Source organism: Poecilia latipinna, unplaced genomic scaffold, assembly GCF_001443285.1.
Source record: "Poecilia latipinna isolate Pla-1442-1.1 unplaced genomic scaffold, P_latipinna-1.0 Scaffold60, whole genome shotgun sequence".
Classification (NCBI taxonomy): domain Eukaryota; kingdom Metazoa; phylum Chordata; class Actinopteri; order Cyprinodontiformes; family Poeciliidae; genus Poecilia; species Poecilia latipinna.
Window position 1 is genome coordinate 611,686 of NW_015112676.1, and position 22,944 is coordinate 634,629.

The window sequence follows — 22,944 nt, forward strand, 5'->3', positions numbered from 1 at the left end:
CTATTTATGAAATAAATATTTTCTGGACTATAAGCCGTGCCGGGCTGTAAGCCGCAGATATCTCTGCCGGTCCAGGTTTTCCACAACGATGTAGCAGCAGCAGCAGAGGGGGGCGGACACCCAAAATTTGAGTCATATCAGGTCAATTGAATATCACATTTATTACAGTTGAAAAAGAAAAAGTTGCCAAGTTTAGATTTAACAGAACTGATTACGGTAGTTTTCGAACGGTAACTGTAACAGTAAAAGTGCTGATCCTTCGTGTCTGCTACTAGCATGTGCTAAATGAAAATGGGCGCTTTCTTATTATTCTTCTTTAGATTTCAACAGCAGCTTGCATCCATTATTGTTGCACTACTGCCATCTGTTGGATCCTAATATCTATGTCTCAAATTCTAATAATGATCCCAGTATTATTTAAAAAAAGCTAAAAATCTTCTTTTCCCTCTCAGTGCTATTTAACTGATCAACAACATTCTTAAAAATCTAATTCCGTTTTAATGGGAGCTTTCTTCTTTTATTTACAATTTTGACTTCCAATGATTCACTTCCTGCTAAAGAGCCCCCTGGTGGTTGAAGAAAACTCTTCATATAAGCCACACTGGGCTATAAGCTGCAAGGTTCACAGCTTAGGGGAAAAGTAGCGGCTTATAGTCCGGAAAATACTGTATATGAAAAAAAAATCTAAATGCTCTCTGGTATTGTTCAGACCAAATGTGGATCCGGCCCGCGGGCCATAGTTTGGGGACCACTGATTTAAGGGAAAATAATACGGGAGCACGGCAGAAAAGGGGGATAAAAACTCTAGTGTCTTGGCCAAAATGGGAGACTTGACAGCTGTGGATGTGAACATATTCAGACACCTTGAATTTTTTTCACGTTTAAATCAAGTTGGCACCACAAATATTGATTTATGTCAGTGTTTTTTTTCTTTCCTTTGTACTGAGGCGACAATGGATCAGGAGGTAGGAGTTTGGTTGTAACCGATAGGACGCAGTTTCAAATCCCTGCTCTATTCGTCACGGCCATCTTCTGTAGCTACCACGTAGCTCACCACCTCCAGAGAGTGACTGAATGTTGTGTGAAGCGTTTTGTGGTCTTCTGGATTAGGTAAAGTGCTATACAATTATGCGTCATTTACCATTCAATCTTTGGAGCTTGCACTGTGCTCAGGTCACAGCCAATAAAGACGGGATATCTTAAGCAGCTGGTCGTTGTGGATACAGATCATGTGAAGCATCATTATTTTTCTCCCTTGTTTTCTGCTTTACCCTCTTTCTCACCATTCCAGGTTTTTTTTAGGTCTATTCCTGATTGAGGCTCATATTTAAAAAAAAAAAAAAATTGTGCCTGTTTTATCCTGCACCTTGTTGTTAATGAACAGAGCACAGTTCCCTGTGTTTTTCTTTTCAGGGTTGTTTACAGTAAATGCCTCATTCTGCTTGAAAGCAAACATAGTCTCTGTTTTTATCGGTTGGATCATCCGCGTTTGCAAAACTTGGACAATTTTCTCCTCACTTAAGAATCAGAGTCAGCTTTATTGTCCAGGATTGTGTGCAGACACAAGTAATTTGTATTTTTTGAAGGCTATGTTATATCCCACTGAGGCCTGAACAATTTAGTGATATAAAACATTATGCCTGTTTACTTGGAATTATTTTACTTTCTTTGACTTTATTAATGTAGGTTTGGAGCTTGAGTACTGCATTAAAAATGTAGAATTTTCCCATTTTTTTCATGTATGCAAATAAACTGTATTTTTAACATTCTTTTAAACTTGCAGGCCTATTGCTCTATCAGTGGATCATCTTAATTGTGCTCTGCTTCCGTAAATATAAATCTTATTTGTATTTGATCTCGGATTCATTGCTTTGAGAAGTTAAACTTTTTTGTTGTCTTAGCTGAAATTGGAAAAAAAAAAGAGTTAATTTTACCTATTGCTCAGTGTTCGGTTCTATATTTAAATCATACTTAGGAGCCATATTTAATCAGAGTAGTAAGATCTTTCAAACATTTGGACATTCAAAGCTCAGTAGTGGCAGCGTTAATCTATGCAGCTACAACAGAGCTGAGAAAACCCTTCATCATTTTTAATTGAGTAAAGTTCCTCTCTGAACTTTACTCTGGTTTAGCTCGAAGCTAGACCGTCAGTAGTATCTTTTTTTTATTTTACTGATAAAAGTTTAAGTTTATATGTGAATATATGTGTGCTGGATATTATTGCCAGCTCAGAAATGTGTAGACTTGAGCAGAATGCCTCTTCTGTTTTAATAACTTACTATTTTTAAGCCATGTTCCCATCTAGCAATGTTATTTTAATTTTTATTAAAATTCTAAAAAGGGAACCTTATTATTTCTTCTAGATATCAATAAAATGCAAACTAAGATTTTTAGTGGTTTGGAGTGCTTGATAAGTAATAGCTAAGATAAGTAGGAGAGCTCAGTGTGGGGGGGTGTCTAGTCTGCAGGGCCCTACTCGCTGACTGATGAGGTTATATATGGCAAAGGCACTATTTTGGGAAAGGTGGAGTTCTAGGAATTATGTAGTCTGGCAGATGGGAGCTTCCTGCTACGTAAAGCAGCTATGTAATACTATGATTCAGCAGGGGTAGCTTGTAAACAGAAAACCTGTTTACTGCTTACAAGCTCATACTCTATACTCGTAGGCCTTAAGCACGGCTTTCATTAAAAACTATCCTCAGGAATTACAACCAACGGGAGCCCAGAGGAGCTGTGCCACAGGGGCTGCAAACATTCCTCATACTGCCATGGGAGACGCTTTCCATTTAACAGCTTCTGTTCTGTTAGAGAAAAGGCGGAGCTCCGTCCTGTCATTTGGTTCTATGGCAAGGTGTTTTATAATTTAACACCAAAAAGATTTCAACTATCTAAAATGTAAAAGGGAAAACAAAAAACAAAAAAAAAACAGCAAGACAGATAACGTAAATTTTCTCGTTTAACAACACTTTTGAATTATATTAATCATACTATATGATTTTATATTTGAAATCTAAAACTTAATTTAAATGTTGTATTTAAATAGAAATGTAAGGACATCCTGTCGTAAGCAACCAAGCAGCATTTTCAGAGTATTTCCACGTATTTGGAACGATAACGAGAAGCAGTTTATTTCAGAATACAAAAAGTAAATACAAATGTATTGGCTGCCACATCAGAATAGGCTGGACTCATTGACCACAAGGAGAGCACCAAAATCCTTAAGATCAACTCTAGTAACGACCTCTGGAGGACGCACAATCTTTCATCTACCTGGACAGCATCACAGACCAGCAAGGTGGAACCGGTGCAGATGTCAAGGGAAGGGCTGGAAAATCAAGAGTGACATTCATCCAGCTTACAAACATCTGAGCATTTTTATGGATTTTGTGTGGGTTTTTTTTTTTTTTTTTCAGCTTGCATAATCATGTTTATGTGTGACTGCCGCCAGGCATACATAAACAGACTGAAACTGATTAGACTAGCCTTTAGGGAGAGTACAGATTGCAGAGAATAATAAAACAATCTTTGTGTCACTTGGTTGCATCCTTAAGGTGTCCAGTGCTGAACGGTGTGAATGTCACGCTGTATCTGTTCTATTTGCATGGCATACATGGCTTGTAACATCTGATCATTTTTCGGCAGTAAAGCCTGTTATATAGCCAAATCTCATTATTTCTCAAGGTAATTTACACTAAGGGGTTCTGGTCAAGTCTCGAAACTTGACCAGAGCATCCTTGACCAGAGCAAACTTGAATGAACTCCAAGAGCATCCAAAGAGCTGACTGTTCATTTCCAAAGTGAAACCTGGAGGACCAAACAAAACCTCAAATAGAACAACCTCGACACATCAGGAACTACAAATTGAAGAGGTACTGGCAAATATGGAGGACGTTGTTTGACCGTGTGTCAGGGCCATACTAATAAAAAATGAGACTAAACTCTGTTACAAGAATGAAGTTGTACAAGAATAAAGTTATATTTTGTGAAAATAATATCACAACATTACAGTCAATATCATGAGAATAAAGCCACAATATCGCGAGAATAAAAACTAAATGCAAAAAGTCATATTTTGAGAAAAAAAGTCATAACTTTACAAAAAAATAAAGCAGTTATGACTATTCTCGTACAACATTACTCTCGTAATATTATGACTATATTATTATTATTATTATTATTATTATTATTATTATTACATTTTATTAGTGTGGCCCTAATTTGACCTTAAAAAAAGTTAATTTGGTGCCCTTTTGAATATATGTAACAACGGTCTGCCATACCCCCACCCGCTTCCCCAGCACATGGGACGGCTGGGAGGCGCTTCAGCGCGCCCAGCCGCTCCGCCTCCAAGGCGTTTGGGAAGAAAGGATCACAATCAAGGGACTGTTCTTGAAGACGATTTACCAGCATCAATGTATTGATCGTCTGCACGGCACTGATAACAACCTCACAAGTCCGCGCGCTGTAGGATTTCAGGATCTAGATGGTGTAAACGCGCCGCGATCTGTGCACTCTGGAGGGACGTTCAGCGCGTCAGAAAATCAAGTTCTACCAAACGCCTTGTGTTTACACAGGAACCATCCAAAGCCACGTTTTAGCAGGCAATCTTCAACGAAGTGCAGCGCACAGTGCAGAAAACTTTTAGCTGTTTACCTCAGCAGAGGAGTGGAGCAGTGAATCAGACTGCACTATGCGATTACTTTAAATCCCTCGAGGTAAACAAAAGAAAAGAAAAGAAAAAGTGCATCGGATACACTTTTGACATTTGGATAACATGGAGAATTGCAGCTGAGCGAGCACATGTCGTGCACGTAGCAGAGCCCCGTTGTTGTTGTTGCAAGAGCATAGAGTGTGGATGTGAACATGGAAATTGCTACAAAGTAAACCCGACGTCGTGTGCACTGGGCTTGCAGGGAATGGTCCATCGGGGATATTTTTTTGGAAAGTGTTTTTAGTTCCCCCGTCGCTGTCTCGCTAGTTTTGGACGGAAGAGTCTGCTGGGTCGACATGGAGAGCCAGGAGGAGAAGGAGAGCAGGACGGACAAGCGCTTCGCCCTGACTTACGTCGGCTGGTGCTCGCTGGACAGGCGGACCACTCTGCCCATGCTGCCGTGGCTGGTGGCCGAGATCCGCAGGAGGAGCGAGAGGGGCGACTGCGGCCCCGTCATGCAGCCCAGAGAAGTTCAGCTGCTGCTCAACCCCCCCTTCGTCCGCTGCGTCCCCACAAACAGCAGCAACTCGTCGGTCTTCATCTTCGAGCACAAAGCTCAGCTGATCTCGCGCTTCATCCACAACAGCAATGACCTCACTTGTTTTTCCTATCTGCTGCGGGGCCAGCCGGACAACCCGGAGTCCGAGATGTCCTGTCACGTCTTCAAGGCCTGCGACCCGAACCAGGTAGGCGTGCTGAAGTATAGGCACACAAGCCAGTGGCGATCCTTGCACGAATGACGCCCTGGGCGAGCCACTCCATGTGCAACCCCCATTTTTTTCATCCTTTGGTGATTAAATACACCCGATTTTAATCGGGTGTATTTAATATGTAGAACTAATTTAGACACGAGTCAATGTTGTGTTCCAGTAATACATAAATATTTAATCTATGTGTACACCAATGAGCTAGTTCATTCTGAATTGCCACCGCTATTAGCGTTCAAGACAACTGGTGAAATCTGGGAGGGGATATTCCAGGTGTTTAATTGACTGAGGTTAAAAACAATCACTAAGTAGTGGCTTAGTTTGCTTATGCCTTGGGCCAGGTCTGCCTGTAGTTAAATTTTTCCCATGTGTCTCCTTCAGAAACATAATCATCATCAAACAACAGAAAAAGTCTCCAGAAATTCTGAAAAGTACAAATGAAAATTATAATCATATAAATGTTTGGAAAAAATGTTAGTATTTACAGGTAAGTACTGATAAATAACTGTAATGATGATCGAATGTTGTACTTTACTTAATGGAAACGGCACATGATAGTAGAGGCTGTAGACTGATTAGGTATTACAAGATAAAGTGCATAAAGTGTAGTTTGTGTTTCCAAAAGTAAGATGTCAATTTTTACAGCAGCTATTATCTATAATCTGCAGTCAAACACTCTACTCTCTTAAAAAGTCGAGTTTATTAAAAAAAAAAAATATTTTTTTCATAATTCATAATTTTCCAAACATAAGACAAGGAAGTGGGGATTACCATGGAGCGACAGACTTTGCCTTTTAATCTCACATAAACACAGTATTATTTTAGCCTTTACTCCAGACCTGTTTATCTTACTATTAAGTATTTAGGCCACTGGTTGGAGGGGATAATATTTGGCAGTTAATCCGTTCACTGTCCTTTTTCTGTTTAGGAATCTCATTAAAGTCAAACTAAAGTGACATAAGATAAATGTGCATACACAAAGTTCTTTAAAGAATTTGCCTGGATTGCATTTTTACACAAAACAATACTTGCAGTATTTTGTCGTTTTCTTTACATTTCATAGGTGCTTTTAGATAGCTATATATATATTTGCTACAAATCAGATTGCAACCTAATAAACTTCCTACTGTTTTTGCTGACAGATCCTCACTGTGACCCTTCACAATCCTGAGATGCATAGTTTTTTCAACTCCTTCTGGGTTATTGATGTCAATTGATAGTAACTGGGAAGCATTGTATCAATAATTGATAGTAATTGAGCAATAAAATACATATGTCTGAGAAAAGTGTGGGCATGGTGATGCATATAAAACTGTTTTGCTAGACGCACAGAATTCAGACATTACAGCTCTCACTTCTCATTTTGGGATGACTTCATGTGATGCAAAACTCACTTGTAGGTCAGCTGTTTTTTTAAGCTTAACTGTATTTTGGGTGTTAAGTTAGTGCTTATTGTGGCACTTAAGAATTCATATCCCTTGATGTTTGTTTGTTTTTTTTTTTGCCGCATTTCGAGTTTTAATGAAATGTTACGTGGTAGACCAACTAGTGCATAATAAGAAGGTGGAAGAAAAATGTCAGTTTTCAAAGCATATACATTGAAAGGCCATTTTAAATGTCTTGACTGCATTTAGGTCTGCACTTTGACTTTGTCTGCACTTTTGGGTCAATCTGACACATAAATAAGCTTCGCTCTAAACCATTCCAGTGTAGCTTTTGCTGTGTATCTAGGATTTTTTTAAAAAAATATTTAGGTGAACTTCTATCAAGAAATCTCTGATTTGTTTTCTCCAAGGAGACAAATCAGCAGCTATTTCCCTCCATCTTCCCATCAACTCTAACCAGATTTTTTTTTTGTCCCCACCACCATAGTTCACAGGAGGTGTGTGATGTTTGCTTCAGTGGTTTGCTTGTACAGCCAAAAAGTTTAATTTAGGTGTCATCTGACCAGAGTGGCTTCTTCCACATATTTGCTTGCCTTCTACACCACTTCCAGCAATGTTTGCCTGCAAGCTGGATTTTTATGACTTTCTTGATTAAGGAATTGCTTTTCTCTTGACACTCTTTCTTAAAGGTCATGTTTGTGGGATGGACAGCTAGAACATGTCCTGGCAACAGATTCTCCCACCTGAGCTGTAAATCTCTATAACTCCTCCAGAGTTACCTTGAGTCTCTTACCCGTTTTTATTTGCATTTATGCTGATGTTAAATTATACCTATTGCTAATTATTTGAACAGAACTACATTGCAAAGATGTAGAAATACATCTTAGCAATGCAAATTGTACAAATGCAAATTTTTACTTTACATGATTTTCCTTATAACTCCCAGTTATGTGACAGTTTGGTGTTTAGTCCCAATGAAACACATTGAAGCTCTCTGCATGTGGTATTTGTTGCAGATGTCAGCATCCCATCACTTCTCTTAAAGTAACTCTTTGTTGTTAGTTTGTGTTTTCCAAATTGGAGCTGTCACAATCGATGCAGATGAGACATTTCTCCTGAAATCTGAACAGGCACAATATTGAGTCAGCACATTTACATGCTGATCAGCATGCCAGTCTTGAGTAATAAACTGAAATGTTGAAAACATTACAAAAACCAGGAACGTGGGAGTTGGTGTTTTAAAAAACCAATGTGCCGTCTTGCTCTCTTATCGGCGCTGGAAGGCCTCACCGTGTGGTTCAGTCACCCAAGCAGCATGTTGGGGTTTTTGCCTGACTGTAGATTAGCTGTAAAAATGATTTTTTTTTTAAATCACAAGCTTAATGAGCAATTTGCTAATTTGTTTGTGCACATCTAAACATCAGGATGTGCACATACGATTCCTTCCCAGCCTGCAACCCATTCTGAAGCTTCACACTCGCTCGTGTTTGTCTTGTTTCCCCAGTGACCCGGGGAAACACTCACAAATAATGTTCAGAAACGGATATGCTCGGGTTTTGCGCTTATGTCAAGTGCGCCTGTGTTGTATCATGTTTCCAGTGGTATTTGGAGGGCCCGAGCACAGAGTCTGTTTTGCGCTCTAAAATAAGAGTAGAAGTCCTTTGCGGCCTCTCAGCTGAAGTCTACAGTTGGAGAGTCGTCGTAAACATCCCTCAGTCACTATTAGTATGCAACAAAAACTGGTCTGGCCGCGTGCAACATATGAAAGGTGGACTACGTGTGATGGTCGGGTTTTTCTGCCCATATGCCACCGTCACGCACAACGCCCTGCTGTGACTGTATTGTTACTGATTCGATTATCTGCCAGGTGTATCCTCTGTTTATTCAGAACCAGCTTCTTGTGCTTTCGGAAAGCTCCCGTTTGTCTCGGAAAAGTTCAAAGAAACAATGAAATATTGCTGCAGACTTTTAGCTGACAGAGTGGTAGCTGCTTCCAAATCTATTCTTAGCTGAGGACATGATGGGAACTCATTGTGTAAAGCCAGAGTCGGGAGTCCTTGCATGCATTAAATTGAAGGGAAAGGTTAAATAAAATAGGGAGAGGCCAGGCCTCCTGCACGGCCTGTGGCAAACTGCAAATCTGATTTTGCATGCGTACAGAAAAAGTTAAACATTCGGATATGGCGTGAAAGCACGTTCTGTCTCTACACTTGGCTGGTCACGTGTCAAATCAGGTTTGACTTGAATTTCAACTTTAGCCCTCGTGTATAAAGTAAGAGTTTATGTCCAATCATAAAATATTACATTTGAGGTGTGTTTCTTTAAGAGTTTTCTCAGATTAACATCATAGTCAGAGTAGGACATTCCACTGAGTTTAACCTTTCACCTCCTCAGAATCTCTGAGATTTAGTGTGGAGCTCGAAGCCACAGTTACAAATCTAACTTTGACCCTGTAATAGCATGGTCCTGTTATTAAGCCAACAGTAGAGAACTTGAGCCTGCCCATCACATAAACCACAAGCTCCTCTGCTTTTTACGTTGCGATCTGAAGTGGATTGGGACCACTGGAAACTGTATTCTCCTGTGATATCCAGACAAAACGCAGGTGGATCTGAACCGTACCACGTGCCGTTGCGCATAAGAAACACTCATGTGTTTTGCCACTGCATTGGCGAGTCGTATTTCACTGTTGATTACAGGTTGAACTCCGCCACTTCCTTTGCTTTAAACTAAGAGGTGGAGAGCAGCAGATTGTTATAACCGGCATGCTGCCTCTGTTTGAGAGGTGAAGATTCAGAAGGGCATCACCCTACGTCGGCTTGTGTCGCTTTTCAGGTGTTGTAGTCATTAACGGGCATGGCAACGATTCTGTTGTGAAGTCAGATCAGAATAATTTATACAGTGCCTGTCAAAAGTGTGCAAACCCCTCTTAAAGTGGCAGGTTTTTGTAATGTCAAAACTGGGACTTCAATCACAAACACTAAACATAATTACAGTTTAGCAGAGAACCGACAAATGGAGAAATAAAATGTCTCCCTATTAATTTTGTTGAACTCTCACCGTTTTCTGCTTTTTGTCCACTGATATTTAAGAATGACAATTCATCCAGATTTTTATTTCTCCAGGAGGTGCGTGTAGTCTACCTAACTACTTGGATTCATTAGCATTTATGGATAAAAATATCAGAATATCATCGGCATAAAGAGCTCAAGTCCATTATCTGAAACCATGAAAATATTATTAGTAGATTTCACTAATGCTGCTTCAGTGCTGTGATGAACTCTGAAGCCCGACTGAAGCGCTTCACGCAGGTCGTCGTGGGGGTCATCACTGAACTTTATTTTAGGTAAATCACATTAACTGTAACGGAGGCAAAACTGAATGCTGAAGCGGAATCAAAAGCATTGTAGCAGTTTTTGTGACATATTAAAAACCCAGATTTTCACAACAGTTAAACTTTTATTAATAGACCAAAATAGATAAAAAGGGCCAACGCTCACAATTACAGTTCGGTTTTTTATTGAGACAATAACTGACGCACACACGATGATTCATTTGGACATTAGTCACTTAAATTATTCCAATACAGTAGTCTTTTATCCATTTTTAAATCACTATCGATCAGAACAAGTAGTTTCTTTGTCTAATTTTCTTAACTGAATTTAGTTGTGCATTTTGTTCCTATAAGTGTTTCCATAGGGTTAGAAAATGAAGGCGATAGCTGTCTGTCGCAATATTTAACTCCTAATATTTATACAGCTACATTAGTTGATGACAAAAAAACGGCTTTGTTTTACACCCATCTTTGTGGATTATGTTGTAATCTTCCACCTCCTGCTAAGGTGACATAAGGGCCTTTCTGTTTTATGTTGGGACATGAATGTTGTTAAATTCGGCTGCCCAGTTTGTCTTCTTGGATAACCTTTGACATTTCACACAAAGTCTTCAGTTTTATGGATTCAGGAAAGAGGAGTTTAAAAGTAATCTGACCAGCTCTTATCCAACATAAACACTTCACCTAGTTGAATTATCCATTAAAAATACCAAATTCAAACCGGGAGTGTTTAGAATACTGTTTTAGATGTTACAATAAAAAAGCAAAACAAACAAACAAAATAAAAAACACTAGTTTGACTGAATTATGTTGTCACCAGACAATTTGGAAAGTGCAAATCATCTTAAAAATGTAATCATTGCTGCTCTTCTGGATAAACCAAAACATTTCTGGAAGAATTTGCCTTGAAGACATTTGATCATCACTATCAGCACTACGTATTGAAAACAAGACACACTATGTGAACACAGACACCTTTACCAACTGTCAAACAAGGAGCTGAAGACCAGAGGATTTGGGTTTGTTTTGCAGCCAGAGAGCCAGAGGTCTTTGCCTCTGGTGATCGAATCAACCACAAACTCCTCTGTCGATTGAATTATTTGGGAGTCAGACGTGAGGCAACTGCTGAAGTTTCACTGAAACAGAACAATGGCCTCAAGCACAGCAGCAAGTCTGCAACAGAAAACATATTTAGCCCCATTCAGCACTTTTTCATTGAGCAGACATGGAGAGCTCTATGTTGCCTTCTGCTTGTAAAAATGTGAAACTGTGGCTGAAAGTGAGAGGTGAATTGACCTTCGCATAAAGATGTCCACTGATGTCTAACTGTGGTGTTTGAAAGCTTGCTGGGGTTAATGAAATGAGTTAACCAACCTTGACTATTACCTTGGTAAACATGACAGGGTCCATGGACTCAAAACATAACATATTTTCAGCAGTAAAGATGAGCGCTGTCTGACAAAATTCTGTAAAAAAAAACAAAAAAATGGCCTTTGTTTGGAGAAAATGTTGATGCTCCTTCGCCAGCTGAAACAACAGTGAGAAATATGGGGAACAAACAAAGTCTTGGAAAATTGGATTATTTCAGGTCATGGTTAATAAAGGATCTCCTTCAAGCTAGTGAATGCATTGGTTCTGCAATTAGACCTGGTGTTTATTGAATAAAGCATGGCATGATGTAGTGTTTTATGTTTGCAGCTCGGTTGTAAAATATGCAAAGAACCATGTTTTATTTTTTTCTTCTTATTTTTTTTTAGTTTGGTTAGCTTTTATTGCTCATTTTGAACTGCTGATTGAATGTCTATTCTTGAGATCGAGAAGTACATCTGCAGAATAGGAAACAGTTTAGTCTTTCTTTGTGACATGAAGGTTGCAGCCTTGGCTCCCTTTAAATATACACAAAACTTAAAAAAAAAATACAAGTTCCTTAATTATCCTGGATCTTAAATACAGTTGAAAATAGATACATTTTTATTCCCAGTTTTAACAAGGACATATTTTTTTAAACGTTGAGGAGACAGAAAGTCCGAGTGTCTACTTTTTTTTTTCATGCATATTGTGTATCAGCCCAGTGGTAACCCATATTTTTATAAGAAATCCAACTTGGCTTGCCTGCAGAAACCATGGATCAGTGCGTAAATGATCTCATATTATTACGACTGACTGTGGGGAGGTCATAGTATTTCACCCCGCAATCCATCAGCTCACGTAATGTTTGCTTTTCTCCTGGACTATAAAAGCCGAGCTTCACTGCTGGCATTTATGTTGACAGTCCTTGCTCACACCCAACACTGCTGTTATGGTTCCACAGATCCAGGCAGAAATGGGTGAAAGTTAAATCAGCTTGACAATGAGTTATTGTAGGGCTTACGTTTCAACCGATTTTAAATGGGGAGGGGAAAAGCCAATTCTATCTTGGTCGCTTTCCTTCTACCTGGAACAAGCTGCTTTACAGACTCTATTTTGGGTAGGTTATAAATAATTGATAAGCCCAAATGGTGCTATGGCGTCATCTTACTCATGCATAGTGAATCACTTTCTTAAAATCTTAAAATGGTCCAGTCATGTTCCCCTCGGGGTTTGCGGAGACAGCGCTGCTTTGATTGAAGCGAGGTCTTTGAATCGATCGGATCCAGAGGTGTCTGCTGTCCGGTCTGCCAGACCAAAGGTTGCCATCTTCATTTCGTGTCTGCTTTTTTTTTCTTTTCCACCATTGGTGACCCGTGTCAGGAAATTAGCTTCTTCGGCCATTACTTCAGAATTATTACAAAGCGGCTTTGCAATCCGCTAGAAAGATAATTACAGATTTCTTTTGAGAAGATCACTCAGCAAGCATGTCCGTCCATCCTTAATTTTCTTCCCACTTTCAATATCTTGTCACCAGCTTGGCACGGATCAGCTTTCGAATTTTTTAACAGTTGCAGCCGGATGTAAGGCACAAACTCCCTTTCCCTTCCTTGCAGGAACATTACAAGAAATCTTGTCAGGATTTCTTGATGCCCTAATAGGAAGTCGGTCAAATGTTTTGCAGGATGTTTTTGTTTCAATCCCAACCATCCTCTTCCTGTTTTCCTTCCATTTCACTGTGATGCGTCTTCTTCCACTAGTCTCGCCTCTAATGTGTTGTAATACATTTGCAGAGTACACGAATCCACTGTCTTAGCTCTCAACATTGTATATTCGTTTTGTATTTGGTCAGTTTTCTCTTGATCTTGTATACATATGAAGCAAAACAAATGTCTCTTACGTTTCCAGACATTCCTTATGAATTTCTCTTACAAAATGTATGGCTATTGTTTTTGGGTGTTTTTTTCTCCTGTATGAATGTTACCAGGCTGCACCGAGTGTATTGATAGCACAGGCTCTTCCTCCAACACACTGCTGCACAAACAGGCTCACCTTCAGATCTCTGGTTTCTTCCAGCCCTATGTTTCGTCTTCAGTCCAGTAACGTATTGATTTTTCCATGACTCCTTGCACATTTCTTCTGGAGTTCAGTCTGTTTGTTTGAGCCTTGCTTTCCACTAAGGCCTTAGCATTTTTTTTTATTTTATTTTATTTTTTTTATTGTGAAACATGAAGTTGGGTCGTGTTTGTTATGCAGAATAATGTATAAAGTCAGGAAATGTCTTCTAAACATAGTTTTAGTGATTCACATTGACTTTGGTTTGTGTTTTATTCAGTAGAGAAAATATATGAATATAATTTCCCTATTTTTCATACAAGTGATCATCCAACGAAAGCAATTTTTTTAGGCTTTGTTTAACTGCATTTTCAAACCTTTTTGCAGTGCGTTGGAAAGACATTTGTGTCTCTCGAATTTTTTATGTTTCAACCACAATTTTTATTCCTATTTCCTTGTGATTTTATGAACTTTAATTTTATTTTTGAAGGTCTCCTCAGTTATTATCTGCTCTCATTCCACTGTATTTACTCACAGGTCCCAGAGGTAATCAGCAGCATTCGTCAAGTTTCCAAATCGGCTCTGAAGGAAGATGCCAAACCCAAACAGGAAGCCGACGAGGCGTTCTACAACTCCCAGAAGTTTGAAGTGCTTTACTGTGGCAAGGTAGTTCCCTGAAAAAAAACCCCCCAAACAAACAAAAAAACAAAACAGACGTACATTTTCATGTTTCATGTACTTCGGGTGAAAGTTGTCCATCTTTTCGATTTAAAAATCCAGGTTACTGTGGGCCACAAGAAAGCTTCGTCGACCCTCATTGATGACTGCGTGGAAAAATTTCGCCAACACGAGACTGAACGTAAGCGCCTGCGACTTCTCAACGGTCAGCGAGGGTCCACAGAAACCATCCCCGTGGATTTACTCATCGCTGGAGATGGAGACCCGCTTTCCACTGCCCTTAGCAGAACCACGGAGGAACCGGAAGCTCCAGGACTAGAAGACCTGGTCACAGGTGAAGGAAAAAAACAAACAAACAAAAGTTCAGTACTGACAACCTCTGCAAATCACATGTTTAAGAGAGAACTCAAAATGGGTTTGAAGTGGGATTCTGTAGGGTAGTTGTGAGATGGCAGTAACTTCACTGCAGCATGAAGTCAGTCAGACTCAGATTAGAGTCACTGTGTTTTCAATCAAAGACGCCAAAAGCTCTAGCGCTCATGTGCACACATTCATTTTATACTTCTGCTAGGAAATACGTTTATCTCAAACAATTTCTCTGATTAATCATGCTGAACATTTTCCATCTAGTTTACCACCTGTATCTGGTCATGTGAGTCATTATAATTAACAGCCGCAGGCCGACGTGATGCCGGTGCTTTTCAGTTTTTAGTTTTGAGCTGAAATCTCGTTACGTAAACAAATAAATGTTTGCGTCAGTAAAATTCAATCCGTGCAGATGAAGCTCACATTTGAGGATGAACTCCTGTGGGGACTGTTTTTGATGTGGAGTGGCATTATCTTTTTCAGTTGTGGCTTTTGCTGTTTGGGAGGAGAACTGCAGCGAATTGGGACAAAAATAAACAGAGGAAGAGATTTTAAGACCATCAGTTTGGTCAGTTTGTTTTATTCTGAACATGTATAAACAATCGGCAAGAATTACCTTATGGTGTAGGATGTGGAGTAATCTCATGTTTTCAGGATCCACAGTGTTTGCTGCCAGTATGTTTAGATGATCTTACTCTCATTTTGTGCCGCAGAAGTAATTGGTTAATTAACCAGTGGAGTTCGAAAACACTCCACTCATTTTCACTTTTAAAGAAACAGAAGATGGGACTGATAAAGAGAATCTAATAAAGTACTCAAGTTGAAAACGCAGCACTTACACAGTCTGAGTGATGTTTGCATTAAAAAAAAAAAAAGTTGCTGAGCACTTATCGTCAAATCAAGGCCAGAAGTTCCCATGCTAAAACAAATACTCTAGCGGAAAAGAAACGTGTTCAAACACAGTGAAACCTGTCTGATTGGTTGCACATCAAGCCGTTCTTTGTAACAAGAAAGAAAAAAAATGCCCAAGAGTAATATCTAAAAGCTAAAGAAAAACCTCTTCTTAATCTAAGTAATATGTCAAGTTGAAGTTTTTTCTTTATCTGGTCCAGGTAAATGTCTGCCCAGCAGTGCCAGTCAGAGCAGTCTGCGAGGATCCTTCCCCGAGTGCATCTTGGAGGACTCTGACTTTGAGGAACCTCAGGAGTTTCGCACGCGCTGCAGCAGCCTGGCTGGAAGCCTGCAGAGGAAGCCAGGGGAGGGAGTCATCATGGGTCCCACGCGTCGCAGACACGCCAGCGCGCCGAACAACGTCCAGCCGTCCGATTCCGACAAGAACCGCACCATGCTGTTCCAGGTAAAGGACACAAAAATCGAACAGAAGTTGCTTTGATTTGAATGATCTGTAAAAAAATAATGCATCTTTGCAGAACAAACAAACAAAAAAGAAGTATGTTGCTTGCAGTGTCCGTTCTTTGCGGATGCGTGTCTTGGAATTTGTCTTAGAGCCCACCTGCGTCTCGTCATCGAATCTCTCTGCATTCAGGCTGCTCGGCCTCACTCTACCGCCAAATCATTTCCACGCTCACGCGCCAGGCAGGTGTAGCGTACAGACTTGCCACTGTTCTCAGCAACATTTCTGCTCCTGCTGGAGTCGGAGGCCGTAACTCCCGTCTGAAATCGCTGCTCCTGTGTAAACTCAAAGGAATGTTTTCTTTATTGAAAACATGTGGGGCTGCAGCGCAAGCCAGCTGCCGTTTCTCAAACGCCATGCCCATTTCCTCATGAGGCTAATTTTAAAAACTAGAGCACGGCGCTCAATATGATACTCCACACAGCGGTCAATTATTGGAAAAACCCATTGGCCGGCTGCATCGTTGGCCTTGATTTGTAGTCGGCACGAGCGTGTTTCTGCCCATCAACAAGCAACTTAGCATCATGTGATGTTTTGATTTGGAGATCTTTTTTCATGTCCTTAAAACCATAATCAGCCAACAGAAAAATGAACTCATACCCCTGGAAGGTTGTTTTACATAAGTTTTTATGCGACAGACCGGCACAAAGGTTTGCATAGCAGTGAAGTGGAAGGAAAAATGCTACAAGGGTTTTAACATTTTTAGAAACATAAGTCACAAAACAGTGGTGTGCAGTGTCATTAATTAATATAATTTCTTTTTTGGAAGGCCATGAGCAGCAATTTCAACTTTTTTTGTGTGTAAGACAATGTTATGATTTAAAAAAAAATCAGCGACTTTGACTGCAACGTTTTGTAAAAGTCAACTAATGTTAGGTCTCAGTAATCACGGAAAATATCGCAACATTCTGGAGGGACTGGCTATTGGCAGATTAAAGCAAACTTGTACTTCAGATTGCATGCAGAATGACGTGTGTGTATGTGTGTGTGTGTGTGTGTGGTGGCAAAAATAACGTCGCATGTCACTCTGGAGGTGCCAGCCCCTTCTTGAAATATGGGGATGACAGCATTATGATGTGTGGATTCTTTAGCAGGTTGCTAAATACAGAACAACCCTGGAAGAAAACCATTTGGAGGCTGCAATAGATTAGAAAAACTGGGGGAGAGGTTCACCCTCTAGTGAGATCACAACTGTAAACATGCAGCCAGGGCTGCGATGGAGTGATTCACATCAAAGTATATTCATACTTTGATAGGATTAATAGGGAAACTTTTCATTCAGCCTGATTGAGCTTGAGCTGTTTTACAAAAGACAAATGATTCTGGATGTGCCAAGCTGGCAGATATAACCCCAAGAGACTTGGAGAGAAAGTATGAGCTCACTGGGCCATAAGGCAAAAACAGTTGTTGCAATGTTTTCCGTCCAGTTAACTTCCACGCCACGCTTTTCTGTTGGGCAATCAAAACCACAATAGATCACAGTGAAGTTAGGGCTTGAATCAACAGCGTTCGGGGGCCGTGAATACCTTTAAGTGCTTTAAACGAATCTGCATTTACATGTTTTGCACAGGTTGGGCGTTTTGAAGTGAACCTTATTAGTCCAGACAGTAAAACAGTGGTGCTGGAAAAGAACTTCAAAGATATCTCATCCTGCTGTCAGGTTGGTTCATTTTTTTTTGTCTCTCATTATTTACACTGGAAAGCCAATTTTTTTTTTTTTTTTTTTTTGCTGCACCTCCAGGTTTTGAACAGAGTAACTTAATGCAGTACGATGATCCAGGCCACAGATCAACATGGATTTTTGTATGTCATTTAAACTGACAATGAATTAACTTTTTATCTGTGAAATACTGTGGAAATGTGGCCCCTTTTTTCATATGCAAAGCTGTTTGAATACGTCGAAAGAGGCTGCTATTACTAGCTAATGGACTGCCTTGTGGTTTTGGTAATTTACTGATAAAATGGGACCATTATGCTTCACTCTGTACTGCAGTTGAGTGATTTTTAGCTTATTCAGAACATACATTTCGAAGTTGTTGTTTTTTTCTAAAATGATTTTTCTTATTCGCCTCTGTCTTCAAACAGGGCGTCAAGCAGACCGATCATTTTGGATTCATCTGCCGGGACCAGTCGGAGTCTGGTCCCAGTCAGTACGTGTGCTACGTCTTCCAGTGCGCCAACGAGTCGTTGGTGAGTTGCACGGGGGGGTGATGTCAGTGAAAATTACACCGGAGCGCAAGAGGTGAAGAGCTTGTGTTTCTGTTTATGTATCAGGTTGACGAGGTGATGCTGACCCTGAAGCAGGCCTTCTCCACCGCCGCAGCCCTGCAGAGCAACAAGACCCCGGTGCAGCTCTGCGAAGCGTGCCCCATGCACGACCTGCACAAACTCTGCGAGAGGATTGAGGGTAAGCCCCCCCTCCCAAAACCCCCCGTGATCCGAGCAGCACGCGCCCCGTCACCCCGACGCGTCCCCGACTCGTACTGATGATCCGTACGTCAATGAGTCTGTTCCTCAGAGCGCCTTTTTCTCTCTCCGCAGGTCTTTATCCACCCCGAGCGAAGCTAGCAATCCAAAAATATCTCTCCCTGTTGACCGATAATGAGCAGGCAGAGATTTTCGAGCGAGTTCAAGTAAGCGCACTCTCTCTCTCTCTCCTGTTGCCATAAGTGACACATTAATGGTTGTGGGTTGAGAGCTAGCTTCAAAGCACACCTTCTCCTAGTTGTCGTCTTTTAAGGTGTGTGTGTGTGTTTCTCCAGAGACTGAAGCCTGGGTCTGACCAAGAGGAGAATGAGTTGGCGATTATGTATCTAAGGCAGCTCTGTGAAAGCAAACAGAAATCGCATCTTCACATCGGAGAAACCCCTCAGGTATGCGCTTCACGCTGAAGAGGATCTGAAAACTGTTATGGGAGTTTTATTTAAACCAGTGAACTTTACCCTCATTTATGCTTGTTAGCAATTTCTAACATTTTGTGTTCAAGGTTACTGATGATTCGAAGAAGGCCCGGTCTTCACTTAGGTGGACTGAGTGCTTGAATGGTTTTCAATGAGTCCAGTAAGCTGTGATATTTGAGAATAACTTTATTATTTAGCATTTATATCATACACGTTTCTGTTTTTTTTCTAAATTAAAACACAGGAAAAAAATGACATATATTTAATCAAAGAACTTTTATCCCTAAACCAAACATTTCAGTCAATTTCAGTCTAACAAGTTGTGGTTTATTATATAGCATTGTATGTTTTTATGTATAATTGCTACTTTAACAACATTTCAATGTCATATTTCTCCACCATAGTCTGTTACGAGTGCTAAAGCCACAATCCCAACTAAATATTATTATCCGTTTTTTTTTTTTTGTTTTTTGTTTTTTTTCCCCCCCAAGTTGCCAAAAGTTCCCGGTGGCTAACAACCCATTTCATCCTTAGGTGCTTTTTGCATCAGTGTGTATCAGAGTAATCCACTTTGTGGTATTTTTAAGTATTTTGAATTTATTTTTTACAAAAAAATATCTTAAATCGCCCTAAATTTTTTTGCTGAACTGCATGCTGGATTAAAACCAGAAATATCAAAACTAGATGCACACACTCCAAATCAAGCTCTCTTCTTGATACCTTATGAAGCATTATCAACAACAAAGGTTTGTGTGTCAGACCTAAAGTCAGACGTAAAGCTTCATAAAGTATAGTTTGTTTTTTGATAAATTATTGAGATAATCAGGAAAATTAAATCATGAATTTTTTTATTGCATTAAAAAGAAAAAAAGATTTTGTGTGATAAATTATTACTTCTTGGAGTCACATAATGATATTTACTTTTCAGTAGACCTGAAGTGCATTGTAGAAAATGACTTTAAATCACGAGTTGTGAAACGGGGTTGTAAAATGTCCCATGGGAGACGCATCATTTTTCTGCTTTACTTTTTCTTGGGTTCAAAAATATGAAATCCACAGATGTATAATGACTGGCACACAAAAACCTTTATAAGCGCGTTGTTTATCTCTGAGATCAAGGATTTGAAAATATAGACTGGGATGTTTAAAGAAATCTCTCACTGATTATCCTAATGCAGCAACGACAAATTATAATTCATTTAGGGAATCACTGTAAAATCCACTGAAAAGGTCTAACTGTGATCTATTTTTAATGGGTTTTTTTTTTTTTTTTTTTTTAGATTCAAGCTTTTGTGTTTCATCAGTTTTGAGAGACGGAGTGATTTCACAGGGCTGACACTTTAAAAGTGTATTGAAAGCATTTCAGAGCCAGAGGAAGCTTTGAGTATTCACAGATGCTTAACAAGTAAACCTGAGAAATGTGTCCCAAAGAATCATTAACCATTAACACGTTGCTTCCATCAGCGATCCGTTGGGATTGTTTTTCTTTTTGCCACATTTCTGTACTTTTAAAATAAAGAAATTGTTCCCTTTTCCTCAACTGACTCCTGAAAAAAGATGCAGATAATTTTAACATTACTTCTAAAGTTAACCGAAAATATGAGCTTTTGACGAGTTAAGACTAAATTAGAATGCTGTAAATAATCTACCAATTTTAAATGTTTAGCGCTGTCTTTCATCTGGACAAATCTTCCTGCTAAATGGAAAAAAAGAGAGAGAAAAACACTGTCTCCCTACATGGCATCTTTTTCTAAGTTTATTTCCTGGTATTATTTTAGTTTTATCTGATAAAATTAGTTTTATCTGCAGATGTTATTCCTATCTGCAGCGGAAACAGATAGGAATAATACGGACTCCGCAAAACTACTCCTGGTTCCTAGAAAAAGGGCCCTGCAGTGGAAACTTTCCAGGAAATCTAACTCGTGGCTATCACAGCTGATTTTTAGTTGTTTTTTTGTTTTTTTTAACAAAAGGGAAACGTTCAGGGTAAATCCACTCTTAGCTGTTCCACACAGGTGACTGACAGCTTCCAGGAACAGATGAGGGAGGAGAAAACTGAACGCCGTGCTCTGTCTGTCTGTCAGGAGTTATTAAGAGAAACATTAGTGTGGCTTTGAAACCCAGAAACCTCTTACCAACCATCGAGTCATACACCTTTTAATGTCGCTGTTGACAAGTATCCTAACCCTCCGCCATCATTAAATGCTCATCGTCGAGTGAGTATGTGAGTGGCTAAAGTAAAAATAGCAGTAAGTTTTTAAATTTGCAGACATTCCCTTATGTTTGGGGAAAGTTGCTGTTTCAAAATCTAAAATTCAATTGAATTCAGTCGGTAAAGTTCTTAATCTTCAGAAATGCTGGCATAAAACACTAGAAAAAAAAAAAAGAGTGGATGTTAAATTTGGCAACTAACATTTTCTTCTTAGTTTTACACGTCTGATGCTTTCCTAACCTAAAATGGCCACCGTTCCCATGTCAATTAATGATGATTTTCTTGCTGTTCTGCAGAATGCAACAAACAGCACGGCTGCAGGAGACGGCTCAGCCACCGGTAGTCGATTCAAACTCGATATTCTCAAGAATAAAGCCCGCACCTCCCTCACCAGCTCTCTGGAAAACATATTTGCAAGGGTAGGAATAAGTAGAATTTTTATTTATTTAGTTTTTATTTTAGTTCAGTCCTTCCCCTAGTTAGATATTTTCTCTCCAAGTTTTTGCTCTGCTTCTGTTTCTTTATTTTCTCTCCACCTGATTGGATGTAGCCACCTTTTTTGTTTCTTTTTTTTTGGTCCCCCACCCGCCTCAGTCTTTGTGGCAGTTGCTGGATGAGCGCGACACAGAATGTCGCGCTCATCCAAAGGGATTTGGATTGACCCATATCTGCCAGTGAGACAACACAATAATTCCTTAAGTGAAGGGATCCAGGCATTCAGAGAGTCTCTGCTGCCATCTGTTATTATCTCTTAGACCTTAGCTCAACCACCACACTGAATGCTATCACCTCTGAAAACATCCTCCCTCTTTGCATTTTCCCATTTCAGATTTTCCTTACGACTGTGCATTTCTTCAATTTTTTCTTTTTTTTCTTTTAGCGGTTGTATCCTAAAGAGTTAAAAAGAAAACAGTTATGTCACATAAACCCTAATTGTTTATTTTATCAAACACTTGTATCTTTTCGCACCGTGTTTCACGTTGTCTCTTGATATCTGTCACCAGGGTGCCAGCAGAATGCGGGGCCGCTTGGGAAGCATGGGAAGCATGAGCAGTTTCGAAAGAGTAAGTGTCCTTGAGAGAGAAACATGAGAATTCCCAGAGCGTCTATCAGGGGATTCTGGGAATTCCCACTTCTTCTTTTTTTTTTTTTTTAACCCTCTGGCTTATTAAACCCTTTTACACTCCAGCTTTGCCTTGAGCATCAGAGCAGGGTGATGGATTTGCTTTCTCTCCTTGGCTCCTCAAAACTCGAAGACGTGATTTTGCTCCGCATTGTTTCCAGGAGCTTTAAAGATTAAAGGGCAGCTGGCCGAGAGGCCGAGCCGGAATGTGTTTACGGAGGTGTCGGCGAGCTGCTGGTAACAAGCGGTCGCATTTTGTTGCCGTTGTGCGGAATGTGAAGCGAGTATGAAACGAAGTCCCGTTTGCCCGTCAGCGCGTTGAGCACACGCCCGCCGCAGCTTTTACGACACAGATACAGGATCATTACTGCTGACCTAATTAAGTTCATCTTAAAATTAGAAAATATGAATATAATATATAGATGAATAAATATAATATAAGCTCTGATCATTTATATTATCATTTAAGGTTATTTAGATGGTCAGATACATATAAGGAGAGAACATAGGTGAGTGAGTCACTGTTTTTTCTTGAATTCATGACATAAATTTGAAATGCGTTTTAGTTGCACATAGTGTTAAAGTGTTGAAGTAGTTCAAATCTGATTTTATTTATAGGTGCAGGCCTATGGTCACATTACTCCAGATCTTTTTTTTTTTTTTTTTTTTAAAATTTTTTTTTTTATTGGGAAAAACCGAAAGGGTTTAAAAC

The 22,944-nt window shown here is 39.7% G+C and overlaps 1 protein-coding gene across 2 annotated transcripts in view; it reads left to right on the top strand.

Annotated features, from left to right (window-relative positions):
- The first annotated feature begins 4,190 nt into the window (after positions 1-4,190).
- tbc1d4 (TBC1 domain family, member 4) overlaps positions 4,191-22,944 on the top strand; it is a 43,889-nt gene continuing 25,135 nt past the window's right edge. The window contains exons 1-11 of one of the 2 annotated variants that reach the window (XM_015057039.1): positions 4,191-5,397; positions 14,077-14,205; positions 14,320-14,551; positions 15,696-15,940; positions 17,568-17,657; positions 18,083-18,187; positions 18,272-18,404; positions 18,539-18,630; positions 18,760-18,870; positions 21,406-21,528; positions 22,114-22,173. In XM_015057039.1, coding sequence (XP_014912525.1) covers positions 5,008-5,397; positions 14,077-14,205; positions 14,320-14,551; positions 15,696-15,940; positions 17,568-17,657; positions 18,083-18,187; positions 18,272-18,404; positions 18,539-18,630; positions 18,760-18,870; positions 21,406-21,528; positions 22,114-22,173 — 1,710 coding nt within the window. In that variant the 5' untranslated portion in view covers positions 4,191-5,007. The remainder of the gene's footprint in view (positions 5,398-14,076; positions 14,206-14,319; positions 14,552-15,695; positions 15,941-17,567; positions 17,658-18,082; positions 18,188-18,271; positions 18,405-18,538; positions 18,631-18,759; positions 18,871-21,405; positions 21,529-22,113; positions 22,174-22,944) is intronic. The other variant, XM_015057049.1, reaches the window with a different exon arrangement.